The following is a 17,009-nucleotide window of genomic DNA, read 5'->3' as shown; positions in this document are numbered from 1 at the left end:
GTGTTTGATTTAGGACTATACAAATAACAAATTCGCTATTGCTACCCTCCTCCCTGACCACGCTGATGAGAAAATAAAATAAAAATTAATTGAAACAAATACGCTGCTATATGACTTATGTGTACCGAATTATATGATACTAGCTGACCCGGCAAACTTCGTCTCGCCTATTTAAGTGTTCAATTTAAGAAATTTTAAACATTTCAAATTCATTGATTCCTTGCGATTTGTTTATATGATTTGAAATGATTGGTTTTATCGGAATGACAACATCCTCGACTTTTGGCTTTTGTACTTCACCTCTATTCCGGAAATATATTGAATGCATTTCAGTTATTTATTTATTCAGTTTTTTTTTTTTGAAACTGAAAGTGGTCATCTTCGAATTCAAAATGGTGTCCAGGGTCAATGCTTGGCTTCTATACATCATTTCGGTTACGGAAATATCCATATGTAGTAGTATTCGGTTATTTTCGGCTGTTTCCCAGAAGTTGCCATTTAACAATTCTAACTGGTGTCTGAGGTCAATTTTTAACTACTTGCATCATTCTGGATCCGGTGATACACATATTGGGTGGTATTTGGTCACTTCAGGCTATTTTTCAGAAACCGTAAGTCGCCATATTGGATTTTAAAATGGCATTAGGAGACAATTTCTGGTCTCTGAGCGTCAATCTTGTTGAAGAAACACTCATATTAAGTGGTATTTGGTCATTTTCGGCTGTTTTCTAGACATCGGAAGTCACCATCTTACAATTCAAAATGTTGTCTAAGGTCGATTTGTGGCTTCAGTGTATCATAACAATCCTGGAAATACCCATATTGGGTGGTATTTGGTCATTTGCCGCTGTTTCTCAAAAACCGGAAGTCGCCATCTTGGATTTCAAAATGGCATTAGGAGACAATTTTTGGCCTCTGAGCGTCAATCTGGTTGAAGAAACACTCTTATTTGGTGATATTTTGTCATTTTAGGCTGTTCTCTAGACACCGGAAGTCACCATCTTACAATTCAAAAAGTTGTCTGAGGTCGATTTGTGGCTTCAGTGCAGCATAAAAATCCCGGAAATACCCATATTGGGTGGTATTTGGTCATTTGCCGCTGGTTTTCAGAAACCGGAAGTCGCCATCTTGGATTTCAAAACGGCATTTGGGGACAGTTTTTGGCCTCTGAGCGTCATTTGGAAATGGGAAATTTGGTCATTTTCGGCTGATTCCTAGACACCGGAAGTCGCCATCTTACAATTCAAAATGTTGTCTGAGGTCGATTTGTGGCTTCAGTGCATCATAACAATTCCGGAAATACCCATATTGGGTGGTATCTGGTCATTTGTCGCTGTTTTTCTGAAACCGGAAGTCGCCATCTTGGATTTAAAAATGGCATTTGGAGACATGCCAGAAGAAGGAAGGGTGTCGAAACATTATGGACATGTTTGTTACATCTACAAACATTCACTTGCCTAATTTGGTTATATTTGCTTGATTGGTTCTCGAGCTGTGCGAAATTTGAGTATCATTTGTATGGGACCCCTCCCTTATAGAAGAGGGAGGAGTGTCAAACCTTTATGGATATATTTGTTACCCTTAAAAACATCCACCTACCAAATTTGGTTCTATTTACTTGGTTAGTTCTCTAGATGTGCAGAAATTTGTGTTTCATTTATATGGAACCCCTCCCTTCCGGAGGAGGGAGGGGTTTCGAACCAATATGGACATATTTGTTACTCCTAAAAACATCCACATACCAAATTTGATTGTATTTGGTTGATTGGTTCTCGAGCTGTGCGAAATTCGTGTTTCATTTGTATGGGACCCCTCCCTTGTTAAAGAGGGAGGGGTGTCAAATCATTATCGATATATTTGTTACCCCTAAAAACATCCACCTACCCAATTTGGTTCTATTTACTTGGTTAGTTCTCTAGATATGCAGAAATTTGAGTTTCATTTGTATGGAATCACTCCCTTTCAGAAAATAATAATATGGACATATTTGTCACTCCTGAAAACATCCACATGCCAAATTTGGTTTCATTTGTTTGGTAAGTTTTAGAGATGTGCAGAAATTTGTGTTTCATTTGAATGGAAGCCCTCTCTTCCAGAAGAGGGAGGGGTCTCAAACTATCATGAAAACCTTTTTCGGCCCCTAAAACCCCTACATAAAAATTTTCACGTCGATCGGTTCGGTAGTTTCCGAGCCTATATGAATCAGACAGACAGACAGACAGACAGACAGACCGATAGACAGACAGACAAACAGACAGACCGGACTGCATTTTTATAGGTATAGATTTGATGAGGCGGTTTCAATTTTAATAAAGATTGACAACATTTGTCCATTTCCTTCCCCTCTTAAATGACAGAGTAATGTAAATACCACGCATCATACTCAGAAACGCCTGTATATAAATTTTCATGATAAATTTCTCAATATTTTTCATATAGTTCAGTTCGAAATACCCCTCCCCTCTTGACTACGCCACTGAGAACAAACAGAAAAGTCTATGTCATAGATACTTTCTTGAGAATTTACTTATACATATTGACACGGTAATCGAGTATGGTTTTGAAGAGTTTACCCCCGCCCCCTTGATACGCTTATGAAATACATTAAATTTAAAGTCGTTGAAATACACCACCCACTATAGCTTCCAAACATCGAATGTAATGATGATCGGCTCAGTGGTTTTAAAATCGTTAAACGGTGATGTCATCACCCCTCCCCCTTAGAATACGCTTCATACCAAAAAATCTCTGTGTTTTAAGTTACACGGTTATTGTAGAAAACGTTTGCATGTTTACAGAGTACAAATTGACTCCTCCTTGCCTGCGCTTATGAGATAGAGCGAAACTAATATTTTAAAGTTACGCCCCGTACTCGAAAACCCTTATGTACAAATTTTCACGGTAATCGGTTCAGTAGTTTTTGAGTCTATGGGGAACAGACAGACATTCGCATTTATAGATATAGATACACCCTCCTCCTTACTACGCCACTGAGATACAGGAAAATCAATGTTATAGAAACATACTTCACTTATACAAATTGGAACGGTGATCAATTTATGTGTTTAGGTGTTTTCAAATAACAAATATTAGCACCCCCTCCCTTGCCACGCTTATGGAATGAGTAAAATTCAAATTCATGAAATGTATCAGCTACTGTAGATTCTACATACCGAATTTAATACTGATGGGTCCAGCAGTTTCAAAATCATCAAAGGTTGACATGTTAACCCCCTCCGCCCTCTCATTCCAACCCCTCTGAGAAACAAAAAAGTCGTCGGCCAGTAACGACGCAAGAATACATCTCAGACTCAAAAACATCTGTATATAAGTTTGCACGGTTATCGTAGAGGAAGTTTTCTCGTTCATGAAACACAAATTCACCCCCCCCCCCTTGTCCACGCTTATAAGATAGAGCAGAACCAATATTTTAGGGTTACTCCCCGTACTCGAAAACCCCTATGTACAAATTTTCAAGGTGATCGGTTCAGTAGTTTCTGAGTCTATAGGGAACAGACAGACAGACAGACAGACAGACATTCGCATTTATAGATATAAATAATAATAAATGCCAAATATCTTCTATGTATATATGCTAAATATCTTCGGGAAATAGTATATCAATAAAACCAGTATTTAAAGAGTGAATGAAAAAAGTTTACAAGCTTGAGCTTCCTTTTTGGCAATTATTCGGTCTGTGTTGGAGCTGTATTTTTGTTTTATTTTTTTTTTTTTTTTGCTACAGTTTTTAGGAACCTAAAGTTAAAGGTTCTTATATGAAACGTTATATCTCTAAAACAAAAGGATCTAGAAGAAAAGTGTCTTCGGCAAAGTTTTTCGTGATCATAATATCTACAGCTTTACTGAAGACACCATTTCTCTAATGTAGAAAACATCAAAGGAAGATTTTTTAGTGACGTAGTTCCGAACTAAAACTTGCTGTGATTCTTTGAGGCTTTTTATATATTAAATGTCTTCTGAAGATAGTATGTCAAAAAAAAAACAGGATTTGGCGAAAAATGAAAAAAAAGTTCACGACTTTGAGTTCTCGTATCACTGTACGCTAGGGTGGGGCAAGTTGAGTTGAAAATGAGTATAGAAAATGCTACTTTTTGCATTTTCCTTTCTAGAGAGCTGTGTAATGCTGTATTAATGCACTACATTAGATCTTAGATGCCTAACAGCTTTGTCAAAAACACTAAAGCGATGGAAATCTGACCGAGGCTAGTACAGTGGCAGTGTTGGCAGAAAAAGTAAGTGTAAAGTTAAAGTAAATTAGGATTATAAATTATAAATTAGATAGTTATGTTAATTATAAATTAGATAGTTACGTTATGCAACTCGGAGTTAGTAATTTAAAAGGTTTAACCTTACACTACCAGGTGATGAATAAATTGAATTGAATTGAATTGAAAAAAATTATTCTCAGCATTTAATCCGATACACCCAACTTTGAGCAGCTATAGTATTTTAGAGACATCCTAGCTCTTTATTGTCTTCGCAAAGTTGTTGAGCATCAAGAAAACTGTCTTTTGAAGTCATGAAAAGTATGGTTTAAGCCATATTGAGCTTTCTAGAACGGAAAATACAAAAAAGTTTCCTCGCCGTACAATTTTGAAATGCAATGTGCCAAGCGCAGACAAAACTAATCAATTGCCGAGAAATTTAGATATGAGTTATTACACAGGAGTCTAACTTAAATCCAGCTCAAGTATACAGCAACCGAGAAATAGATGTGCAATCAAGTTTTAGAGCTCTCTTGTATGCGAGTGCAAAGTCGCACTGCCTTTTTCTAAAATAGTGGTAGGTAAGTCGAATAATTTACTATATTTCATGAAGCAGTCCCGGAATGCGGTCCTCCTATGCTTAAATTCCAGCCCGTTTCACCTGAAGTTGATCAAGAAGAATCCATTCCATGGATCAGTAGACTGATTTAGTTATAAAATATGCGTTTTTCTCGTTTTGAATTGTTACTTCATGATTGGACGCTTGTTTTATTCATACAAATTTATGAGACAGCTCTTTTCCAGTCTTTTTATCAAACTTATCAAAAGGTTTAACGAACAATAATTGAAATATTGTTCGGCCTATGCACGTTGTTTGAGCACTTAATGCAGAAATTTAAGTAATCTGGAACCAATCAATATCAAGTAACTGTAATTTAATTTTCTGGTTGGTTTGTTTTGGCAAACAAAATTTGAAAATTTTCGCTTCAGTGATTCTTGTACCAATCTTAACTATAATTCTGTCAGAATTCGATGATATGTTATTAGCTCGTTCTCAATTTATTACTGTCAAAGTGACTCATGGCAAAAAGTGAATTCCGTGTTTTGATCAAGCATTGATTGCTAATGAGGAAAAATACTGTTCAAGGGAAGAAATGGTCGGATCAGTGTTACAGAATATATCTGCTCCAGCTTATTCAATTGCAAAGTATCGGTTTGCTCAATTTCGTCGTGACGTGTTAGCCGAGCCGGATTCAGGGGGATCCCCGAGGGCACTTGCCCCAGGCCCTCCCACATTTTGAGGGCCCCCGCAAATCAAAAAACCTTTATCAAGCAAAAACGACTTTTGAAAGTCTTTGATATCCAATAAGAAAGCGTGCTTGCTTCATAGAGAATATTTCCTTTGAATGACATTTGTGCAAGTTGATTTCGAAGAACAATATACAAAATGTATTCAAACCACTGTAATTGCATTGCGTAGTTATTTGAGTTTAATAATTTCTAACCTCATTGAAAATTGTAAATTTGTTACAATTTTTAGTTAAGTTGTAAAAGATAAACAGAGGTTCTAAATATATACATCATTAGGGGGGCGTGGGGTTCACACAAGACTGGACCCCGGACTCTTATAATTGTAAATCTGGCTCACATAATTAATGAATCATTACACATAAAGAAGCTGTGCCCCGTTCCTTAAAAACGGATCAAATGACCAACATATCAATTTTTCGGTGAAGAATCCGGCATTGATAACGAGAGGAAGTTTTTGCGGTGAATCGTGACAATTGATGAAATATGGAAGCACCACTACAATCCTGAGTACAATCGATAGTCGGCTTTTGACTGGTGCAAGTCGTCCGAAGCGCCCGTGACATAACAATCAGCCGGTAAAATGTTGGCCAGTATTTATTGAAGCCGCAACGCATAATATTCATAGACTAACGACTTGAACATGGTGAAACAGTCAATAAACAATATTATTGTGCACCATTGGATCGATTGGAAGTGGGAATCGAACGGTCGCATATGGCGAAAAATAAGTGCTCTTACACCAAGACAACGTTCCCGCTCATTATACTGTACCATAAGTGCATTATTTAGATGGTGTCGAAGAATAAAACTTTTCATAAAAATAGTCGTTTTTTAATAGAAAACTAAAAAACCTATCAGCCAAAGTAATGTTTATCTGTAACCACTTTTTTGATTGGAATCACATAAATGACGTTCTACATTAATTATAAAACAATGTTAGATTACAAAACTCAACCAGTGCAAAATTCACTGATATATTCAAACTTCGATCAATTAACCTTCTGCGAACTATACCGACAGAAGAAAAGAAATTGGTTTTCAACTATTTTTTAATGTTCATACCCTTTCCACACTGTAAACTGATTGGTTGATTTCTTGTGGGCGCCTATTGTATTATTCCCTGAAGGATGGCTTGAAACGTGCAACAATGCACTTTCTATGTGTGAGTATAGCGTATACGCGCGACTCTGATCATGGCAGCTGAACAGCATCCTTGAATCGTTTTATTTCTTTTTGCAGTTTTCCACTTCATTTTTCCATCTTTAACAGTATGGCGCACGGCAGGCGGTTTGTGCCGTTTGCCGGGTTCAAGTGGGAGATGTTGTGGAGAAAAAGTGAAGTATAAGGAAACCGAAGGACAACTCAATAACTGTGAGGATTTCGCTTAGAATTGACAATGCCTGGGTGCTTGATTGAACAAACTTGTAACTATTGTGAGTACCTACAATTCTACCTAACAAGAAGGATAATCAGAATATTTATAAGTGAGCAGTCTCCTCGTGTCTCGTTTGCATGACAGCTAATTATACTTTTCAAAGAACAGTTTACGTTACCACATAAGTGCGGGCTTAGATGTTATAGGGTTGGAGGGAAGTGAGGAACAGCTGTAAAATATGAGTCTGTTCAAGGAACAATCTGGCAAATATTTGAAAAATTATGTGTCGATTAAGTGCTGCATAACAACAACAGATGCTAAATTACCATTCTATGTGGTGAATGTGTTCTGTAATTGTCTCATATACAGCAAATTCAGTTAATTTCTCCATTCGTTCAAAACCTTTCGCAAAAAATAACAAAATCCAGATGCAGAACAATTACTGCTGAGCAAGATCGCGCCAAATGACCTATGGTCGAATATCGACCATTTTTGATTGGAATGAAACTTTGCACACGTATTTGGCTTAGCAAAGTGAGCATTTTTCACAGATGGAGAGATTTTTTACACCCATGAGTTACATTCTAAAAGGGCGTATGCCTTTTGGCATAGGTTTCATTCGAAGCATTGTATCCCAGGAACCGTTGGTTGTATAGAAAAACTGTCTTAGAATGAGTTATAGGGAATTAAAAATGCACCATAAAAATATATACACTGTACAAAAAAAATTTTTTTTGACCAAAAAAATTAAAAAGAAACATTAAATTTCAATTTAAAAAAACACGGTTGATTTTTTTTTAAGAAACTTGACTAGTTTTTTTCTGGTAGATTAATTTTTTTACGAAAATTCTAATTCAAACATTTTTACAAATATTTGTATTCTGATGATTTTAAAAGATGCAGAGAGTCCTTTTGAATCAAAAAGCTCTTGGTGGTAAACATTCTAAAGGCATCGGTTTTCGAGTTATTTTTAATTTAAGCTCGAAAAATTATTAATATTTCGGAAAATACACGTTTTTCTTAATTTGTCCATGATTCTCCAGCAAAAACCATACGTTCATTGGAATGCTTGATCAAAAATATACTATTCATTCTTTGACAACAAAACGATTGGATAAATAACTCAAGCGCTAAACCTTAGCCTACCTACACGTTCCCCTCTGCCGAATGTTTTATAAAAAAATATGTTTGTCGTGCAACACTGCCTACTTGTTTACTAATAAAAACTGTTTGCAAAGTACGCAGCCAATAACTACTGGGTTACCTATAATATCTGTTTTCGTATATAAATACGATTGCACTACTTCAGATGTGTTAGTAACAGTTTGCATTTTGTGAAGATGAATAAAGTGAAAATGGAATACACCAAGCCCAAATGCTGTAAACCCTTTCCTGATCATCGGTTCTCATCAAGCTTACGCAAATTAAACGAAAACGTTATTGCAAAATTAAAAATATTGAACAGTCAAGCTCATTTTAATACGTCTTTATCAATTTGTGATTCGTGTAGTTATTGGAATAACAGTCAAGCCACCATTCAGCCCTTCGTTGTTTACTATTCAGAATCTGGATCACTTGAGAATATCAGCTCCATCATAATATAGGAAGTACTCCATCATAATACTGTTGCGGTTCAGGTGTTCATTGCCAAATTAATGAGTTTTTTTGAAAACAACAATAGAGTTGAAAAAAGCGATATTAATGTCTGATGGAGTTGCCTCACAATATAAAAATAGAAAAAAAATTTGCAAGTCTTTGCAAGTTCAAAACAAAATATAACGTCGATGCAGAGGGGCATTTTTTTGCGACTTCTCATGGTAAAGGCCCATGCGATGCAATTGGAGGCATATTAAAACGAATGGCAAGAAATGCAAGTTTAGCTAAAGAACATGAACATCCCATTACAAGCGCAGAAGAATTGTATGATTGGTCTAATCAGAAAAGTAATAAAAATTCATCAAAAATGTCATTTAGTTGGGTATCATATGAAGAATATGAACAAGGAGTAACAGAATGGAGCAATATTTTCAAAAAATCTATAATAATAGCTGCCACACAAAAGTATTACTCTTTTGTTCCGATTTCAGAAAATAAGATACAAACGAAGCTGTTTTCAAAAGATGACGAATCATTTACTTATGATGTATAAAATATAAGGTGAAACTAGTTCTGTCAAGTATCTATGTCATGAAAAAATATGTTCCCAAGATAATAAAACTCGAAAATAAATATATGATTCTTATATATATATTTATATCACTTTAACAGAACATTTAACACTTTTCTTGATAACCGTTCGCCCAATCGTTTTGTTGTCAAAGAATGAATTGTATATTTTTGATCAAGCATTCCAATGAACGTATGGTTTTTGCTGGAGAACCATGGACAAATTAAGAAAAACGTGTATTTCCCTAAATAATTATAATTTTTCGAGCTTAAATTAGAAATAACTCGAAAGCCAATGCCTTTAGAATGTTTACTACCAAGAGCTTTTTGATTTAAAATGACTCTCTGCATTTTTTAAAATCATCAGAATACAAATATTTTGAAAAATGTTTGAATTAGAATTTTCATAAATAAATTAATCTACCATAAAAAAATTATTTTTCATTTCTCCATCCTGGACTTTTTTTTTAAAGTTGCGTATTAACGTCAAGTTTTTTCAAAAAAAATAAAAATTCAACTTTTTTTTTAAATTGAAATTAAATGTTTATTTTTAATTTTGTTGGTCAAAAAAATTTTTTTTGTCCAGTGTATTTTTTTTATGATGCATTTTCGATTCGCTACAACTCATTCTCAGACAGTTTTTCTATACAACCAACGGTTTCTGGGCTACAATGCTTCGAATAAAACCTTTGCCAAAAGGCATACGCCCTTTTAGAATGTAACTCATGGGTGTAAAAAATCTCTCCACCAGTGAAAAATGCTCAGTTTGCTAAGCCAAATACGTGTGCTAAGTTTCATTCAAATCAAAAATGGCCGAATAAATTTTCGCGTATTTCCAGGCGATTTGAAATGATTTTGCTCTGCTTCACAACATAAGCATTAAACAGTAGCTTTTTGGCAATTTTTTACAGTACCTTTGTAGCGTTTGCTGAATGAAAGCTGTCGAGCAAATGTTTGTTGAGTAAACATTGTTTCCTGAATAAGCTTGTATATACTTCCATCTTTCATGTAAACGAACTTCGATTCACTTTGTCCACCATTTTTACAATTTTTAAGAAACCAAATTTATTTGATAATCCATCCATCTAAATCCGTTACTTATATAATCTGTCTTCCTGTGAGTGTATTTTTTGTGTACCCCACACGGTTGAGAGATAGTATCTAAAGATTTTTATTGCCATCTACTAAAATGAACATGTTTCTCTCACGAAACTAAAATAATTTGACAGCTTAGCACAACTTTCTGACGCCGTTGTTATTGAGGCAGGTTTTTGCGCTTCATCTCGCAACGCATGATTCATCGGAAAAGTCGAACTGCTTCCTATCACGCACGGTTAGTCGTCACTCAAGGACCGACGACGGAAGGCGGAAGCCAACAATTGTGCCCGGTCGGAATCACATTCATTATACATAATAGGCCGACCCACAACTGGCTGTCAGCCATGGTGGCTCCATGCAAAATTACCCGCCCGAGCCCGAGGTTCGTTGCCTGGAGGGAAATTGGTGAGAATGCGCACGCGAGAGAAAGAGAAGGCCGTATGACGCCAAAGCTATTCCTAGTCAATGTGGCGTAAATTGGGATATGTGCAAAACATGTACTGCATATCAGGCGTTGGTACCCTGCTTGCTCCGTACGGAAACTGGACCGATTGGAGCCATCACCGGTGAATCGAATAGGAGGGTGGAATGAGTCATAATACGATGAACGAATACCGAACAAATAAGACATTTTCGTGCCGGCGAGCAGCTGATTGTTTCTGCTTGTTATGTTAATAAATCTGATTATAGCACAGACAAGGCGATTCGTTTCTCTATGTCGGAGTAATGAATAACAAATCTGCACGAAATATCGAACAAAGTCCGGAATTATTGGCGAACCCTGATTACATGTTCGTAATAAATCTTCCAAATTATTTTGACTTTACAATTCTGATGTGATTGAAATGACTATTTTAATGTCTAACGATTCCAATAATAAATTCACAGTCTTATGCAAACATTACAGGTAACTATCGGTTATACCAGGTATGATAGGAAAACTGAGCATAGCATTAAATCTGATCAAATCCATTGATTTGAAACCTCCCATAACAATTTCTTCAGAGATATTCACGTAACAGTATTTTTACGGATGATACGACATAAAAACCAAAGCTGAAAGTCCAGTCAGTTTCAATTTGTCACCTTCTTGGACTTTATTTGCATCCATTTGCAATCCTGGTAGCTCCTTTACAAACGTCCAACTGAACGATACCTAAATCTGCGCCAACGTATGCAAAGATTACGAGACTTCGAATTCAGCCTAAAAGTGATTTATTTTACCAGTTTCCAGTATGTTCATATCCGGGCCGTGGTCGCCCATTTTGCGTCTTCTTTCAACAGCAAGAGTTCCCGACTAATACGACACACGAGCAACTGCCCCGTCGGTGACTATTCCAGCTGGCAGGAGAATCTTCTTCCGCGGCTCACACAATGTTAGATTTCACCCTCCACTGTGCACTGTGTTCTCAGGACTGATCCACTGAATCGATAACTTTCTTCCAGCCACTCGTTCACTAGTGAGATTTTTCACCGTTCGTTATCCTGGTTTTATATTTTACTACCAATTGAAGATTCACTCCGAAAAAGAACAATTTGAGACCAACTAAATATCACGCACTCTACTTGCCTCAAATTTACATTATGGACCCACCTGCGGGGGTGAACAAGTTTTCTTTTGTCCTAGAAATATCACCAGCCCGAAAAAAGAACAGGTCCGTCCTGTTACAACTAACTGCTCATTGATACCGTTCGATAGAGAATGATGAGGACTTCGGTCCTTCCTGTGCAGCGTGTGCCTTGCCGAGAAAGCTTTTGCCTCTTAGTGTGAGAGAATTGTTGACGATCGATATTGTAGCAATGGGCTGCGCAGGCGTCCCCATTCGTTTTCGTGTCAACTTTCGCACCCACTAGTCACGGCGTTCACAGAAATGGCAGAGCTTTCGAGCAAATGTCAAACGCTGCGCTGGCTGTTTTTCGCCGGAGCAATGTATGAATGAGAATGTTTTTGTTGTTTTCGTGTAACTTTGTTTTGGACTGTACAATGTTGAACCTGGACGGGATTTGAGCGAGCTTTTTACATGTATCCGTAGCCAAACGAGAGAGGTTTGCTTCATATTAATGAAAAATGTCCGCATGCACTACGTCGGAATAATTATATAAAAATTGGTAAAACATTTTAGTTCATTTTGACGGCAAACCTACCAAAGAGAAATCTAACTACCGAGAAGAGGAGAAAATTTACGACTGTAGTCGCAGAGGTATTTTGTATGACTTATAGATGGCATTGGCTGTTTCATAAAAAATCCAAAGGTATTAACCTTAGAAAGCTAAAGTTTGAAAACGCTCGAATGTCGAATATACAATACATTCGAAAACATGAAAAAATTAGTCTTCTTGAATAACATTCCAATACTTTTATTGAAAAAGTTCAACATCATCCGAAAGATGTTTTCAGCGAGTTTTTAACGATGTTCCACATAAATTGGCGAACAAAATCAATAAAATAATATTCGACCTGTCTTCTCACGTACCTTATTCACTAGACAGTTGACAGATGAAATGCTTCACATACCTGAGCGTCTATTCACTATGACGGTGCGGCTCAAAACAGCGTCCTTTCTCCATGTTAGAGGCGATTGATCAACGTCCTGGTGCCTATGGTCCTCCGTTGAAACAGGGTGTTGATGCATGTCTAACGTAGATATTGGCCGGAACAATTGACATAAACACAAACGACGGAAACGAAATACCGATTGGAATCTCGGATCATGGAACTGCAATACCCGGAGTTCGACATTGTGACGCTGCAGGAGGTATGCTAAGGCAGTATCGGTACATACGTACGGATCTACCAGAACTGCAGCAACACACAAGCTGGGCACAGCTTTCGTTAACATGCACAGCCCTCGCTTAGGAAATAACTATGACGATAAGGCCACTTTTACGCCCGGCCGAAGCGTGCACACAATTGCTGCCCAAGACATGATTATAATTGGAAACGAATATCTCAACGCTAAGGTCGCCCAGGAGGAGAAATTCAGACCGGTTATTAGGGAGTATTAGGAAGTGCGATCTGCAAGAACATGGCCATACGTAGTACCTACCTTCAGCCTCTCATTTCGGTACACCTGGAAATCACCACCACAGAACGAATCTCAAATCGATCATGTTTTGATTGACGTAAGACACTTCTCGATTGAAATGAAGTGTTCTGGGTAATGTTGTTATTCCGGCAACGGAATATAACGTCCGCTACCGTCGCCCGACGTGGTATGATCTGTGCAAGTTCAGCATCCTGAAGTCACCACTGAATACGCGCTAAGCCTTGAAGCAGCGTTGCCGGATGAGAGAAGGCTCTTCGAAGCATTGAAAAGGACTTCTGGAGCATAGTCAAAGCCGCCAATAACAGTGCAGTGTAAGGGTACTATCCGGTTTATCTAGAGGAATTGGCATTGATGCTATAGCAAAGGATCTGTCAAAACATGAAGCGATATAAACAGAAACGAAGACAGCAGACTCATTCCTGGAAGAGCTGGAGTTTGAAGAAGTAGGCAAGGTTGCATATTCAATTTTCAGGTGCTTTTTCGTCGCGTGCCGTGTTTGTTGCACAAGTACAATTTTGAGAAACAATGTATGACAAACTTGTAGTCCCTAAGTATTACTACAAGTTTGTCGAATAGTGCAATGCTCTAACTGTTAAACTTGAAGTGTGAGAGCGCATATTCAGCGCAATATTCAGCCAATATTCTATATAATATAATACAATATTTGTTGAATATTCTAATGAATATGGGCTCTTACAAAAACACGAGCAATATTACTGAAAACGAGGAGTCAAAATGACGCAGACTATCTTTTCAGGTTTCAAAATTGTACTTGTGGAGCGAATTATCGGCACGCAGCCAATTTATTGGAATTGACACCCTAAAATTGAAGATGTAACCTTGAAGTAGGGCAGCTGTATCGCTCTAAAAAAATACGTAAATTCTATAAGAAACGCAACGCGTTCCGAGCTGGCTTTGTGCCGCGAACTGTAATGAGTCAGTAAAAATGGAGGAACCTTGAGGCGATCGAAAGGTGGAGGCAGCACTTCGATGAACACCTAAATGGCGTAGAAGCATAAGATCAAGAGGATAGGATGAAAGATTCCGTCAGCACAGCGAATGAGGGAGATATACCGACCTCCACAATATGTGAAGTTAAGTCACCAAGAACAATAAATCAGATCCGAAAGATGGCATCGCAGCCGATAGGTTGGCGTCCTGTTTGCACTGGAAAATAGTTATAGTTATAGGGTTGGGTTGAAGGTGTATTCGTCGAAGACCAAGTATCTGTTAAAATTAAAATTTTTTCTTCGAAATCCCATTCTATTCTACTTTTAGAAGTAATAGAGGAACTGTTCAATTTTTTATCTCAGCCCATATATTCATCTTATAGGGTAACCGTTCCATTCTTCATCTCAACAGTTAGGTGCACCTATATTCATCAAATTTCTCCCATTTGTCCAATTTACCGTCAAATTTCTACAAATGTTGAAAGTAAATCTATTTGCTTCTTGGTTTTGTCAAGTGGTAAAAAGTTTTACGTTGAAAATATGGTACAATTTAATGATAAATCAATCAAAAAGGTGTGATGAAATGAATATAGATACTGAGATGAATATAGGAGCGATTACCCTACAACATGAAAACACGATTGAAAACATAAATAAATAAATATGTTTTAACTAAATCAATGTATTAATCCATGGAATGAATTCTTCTAAGGACATTTGATATTTTTCATAAGGTAGAATCCTCAAAAACTCACTGAAAAGCTAATTTTGATATTATAGTCGGGAATCTGCACTCGAAAATCCATTTATTTCAATCACCTACCCCAGAAAACAAAATCCGTGCATTGCACACTGGGCCACAAATGGAATCTAGCGGAACGAAATTAATAGCGCTCTCAGGGTTTGACCAATCGGTTTCCAGTCTTCTACAAAGTTTCTTGGTATAGTTAGGGCTTCATTTTGGATGCTTGAATTAGTTCGTAATTTAGCCGCAAAGGTGGCGTTGCGATGCCAACTTCTTTCTCTTACACGCTAGAGCTTTGCGGTATTCGACAAAGTTGTAGATCTTTAAATTCCATGAAACTTTACAGAATATACAAAATTTCTAACTTTTCAAGTTTCAGAGATCTACGAGTTTTTATAAATTTTGTCTGAATTTCACGTTTCATTATGATAATTTTATGAGGTCACTCGAATTAATTTCCTTCAAATTTTTTCTCGATAGAAGTTGAATAAATACGTCGTTTTTTTCCGAGTACAGAAGTTTTTGAAATACTTTAGTGAAAATATTACACAAAATTCGAAAAAAATACATAATTTTGTGAAGTAGATATCTCAGCGGGTAGCAAGTATTATTATAAGGTTTGCTAAACCATGATTTTTTCTAAAAATTGTCCAACAAAAAATCTTCATTTTCTGAAATTTTGAAAGAGGTGTTTTTTGGTGTTTTTGTGATATTTCAGTTTGACTATAACCATAGGTTTCATGTAGAAATACAATTGCTATGTATTTATTGCATGGAATACATGGTTCAGTACTTTGATACTCTATCCAACCTATGTGAAGTCTTCAGCAAAGTTTCTCAGTGTAACAAGAACTTCAACTTGACGCTCAGTTTAGTTCGCGATTTGGCCGCAGAGATGGCGCTTCGACACCAACTTTTTTTTCTTACACGCTAGAGCTCTGCAGTTTCGACAAAGTTTTAGATTAGAGAATTTTATGTAACTTCGTAGAAGAAACAAAATTTCTGTCTCTTAATTTTTTTGGAAATTTACGAGTTTTTGAAGAATTCGTTTGAGTTTCACGTTTTTTGTAATAGTTTTGTGATTCGAAACATTAAAACCACCAGAGAATATGCAATTTTCTGAATCAGCATACGTTTTCGGTTTAAGTATGCGTCGAGTTTTCGTTAGTAAAGCTAGGCTTAGGGGAATTGTAGGTAAAATGAACAGGAGTGGTAAAATGGACACCCGTTTATTTCTCGACTATTACGTTGAAAAATAGTACAAACTTCTTTGGCACCTTATCTTAGAGGCACTAGAAGTTATTTGAGACAAAGTATGCGACATGAAACAGTCAAATAGTCAAAATAATAAACAAAAACAAAAACCACTTGTACATTCGTGGTGATGATGTTATTTTTGGCCTGCAAAAAATAAGCTTTTTCTAGTGTAAAACAGTATTTTTTAACGATTTTTCTGCGAATATCTGTACTCAGACCACTAACCAGCAGAAATCATCAAAGGTTAGTAATTGTTTAAGTGATTTTCTTGATATATTTCGGTATTTTCAATAATATTTATGTGCGGGTAGAATGGACAGCCCATGGTGATGGTGAAAAAATTGTGTTAATTTACATTGAAAAATCTAGATGCTTCGTGTTTATATCAGAAAAACGCAAAGGTAAACTTGGACCGCGATGACCGCGGCTAAACGTCCCGTTGAATGCGGAATGTCCGTAAAAAAAGCTTCCGCCATTTCTCAGTTTCTTGCGGATAATATATTGTTATTAATTCTACGTCATATATTGTTATTAGTTCTACGACAAACGGTGAAAACTGAACTGTTGATAAATGCATAAGTGTGTCACGTGCTATGAAACAACATTTTACTATCTGTAAAGGGATAATTAATGTTCACGCCCAAGGTGTTTATATTACCACCTCCCTATGTTCATTTTACCCATACGTGTTCATTTTACCCCCAAAAAACTGCTTTCGAAAATGCTCATGAAAACTACGAAAAATACTATATTAAAGTACTTCTTCTTATTTTTTATATCAACCGTTAGTGGCTCAGTTAATGTGCGCTGTCGACTCATAGCTGTAGTGTTAAA

At 36.7% G+C, this 17,009-nt stretch overlaps 1 protein-coding gene across 2 annotated transcripts in view; it reads right to left on the bottom strand.

Moving 5' to 3' along the window:
* The window catches only part of LOC129730650 (synaptotagmin-11), a 76,334-nt gene extending 64,437 nt beyond the window's left edge, over positions 1 to 11,897 (bottom strand). For both annotated transcript variants that reach the window (XM_055690157.1, XM_055690158.1), the window contains exon 1: positions 11,401 to 11,897. In XM_055690157.1, coding sequence (XP_055546132.1) covers positions 11,401 to 11,440 — 40 coding nt within the window. In that variant the 5' untranslated portion in view covers positions 11,441 to 11,897. The remainder of the gene's footprint in view (positions 1 to 11,400) is intronic.
* Positions 11,898 to 17,009: the final 5,112 nt, after the last annotated feature.

The sequence above is a fragment of the Wyeomyia smithii genome, chromosome 3 (assembly GCF_029784165.1).
Source record: "Wyeomyia smithii strain HCP4-BCI-WySm-NY-G18 chromosome 3, ASM2978416v1, whole genome shotgun sequence".
Classification (NCBI taxonomy): domain Eukaryota; kingdom Metazoa; phylum Arthropoda; class Insecta; order Diptera; family Culicidae; genus Wyeomyia; species Wyeomyia smithii.
Note: the sequence above shows the minus strand (reverse complement) of the source record. Positions and strands in the feature narration are given on the sequence as shown.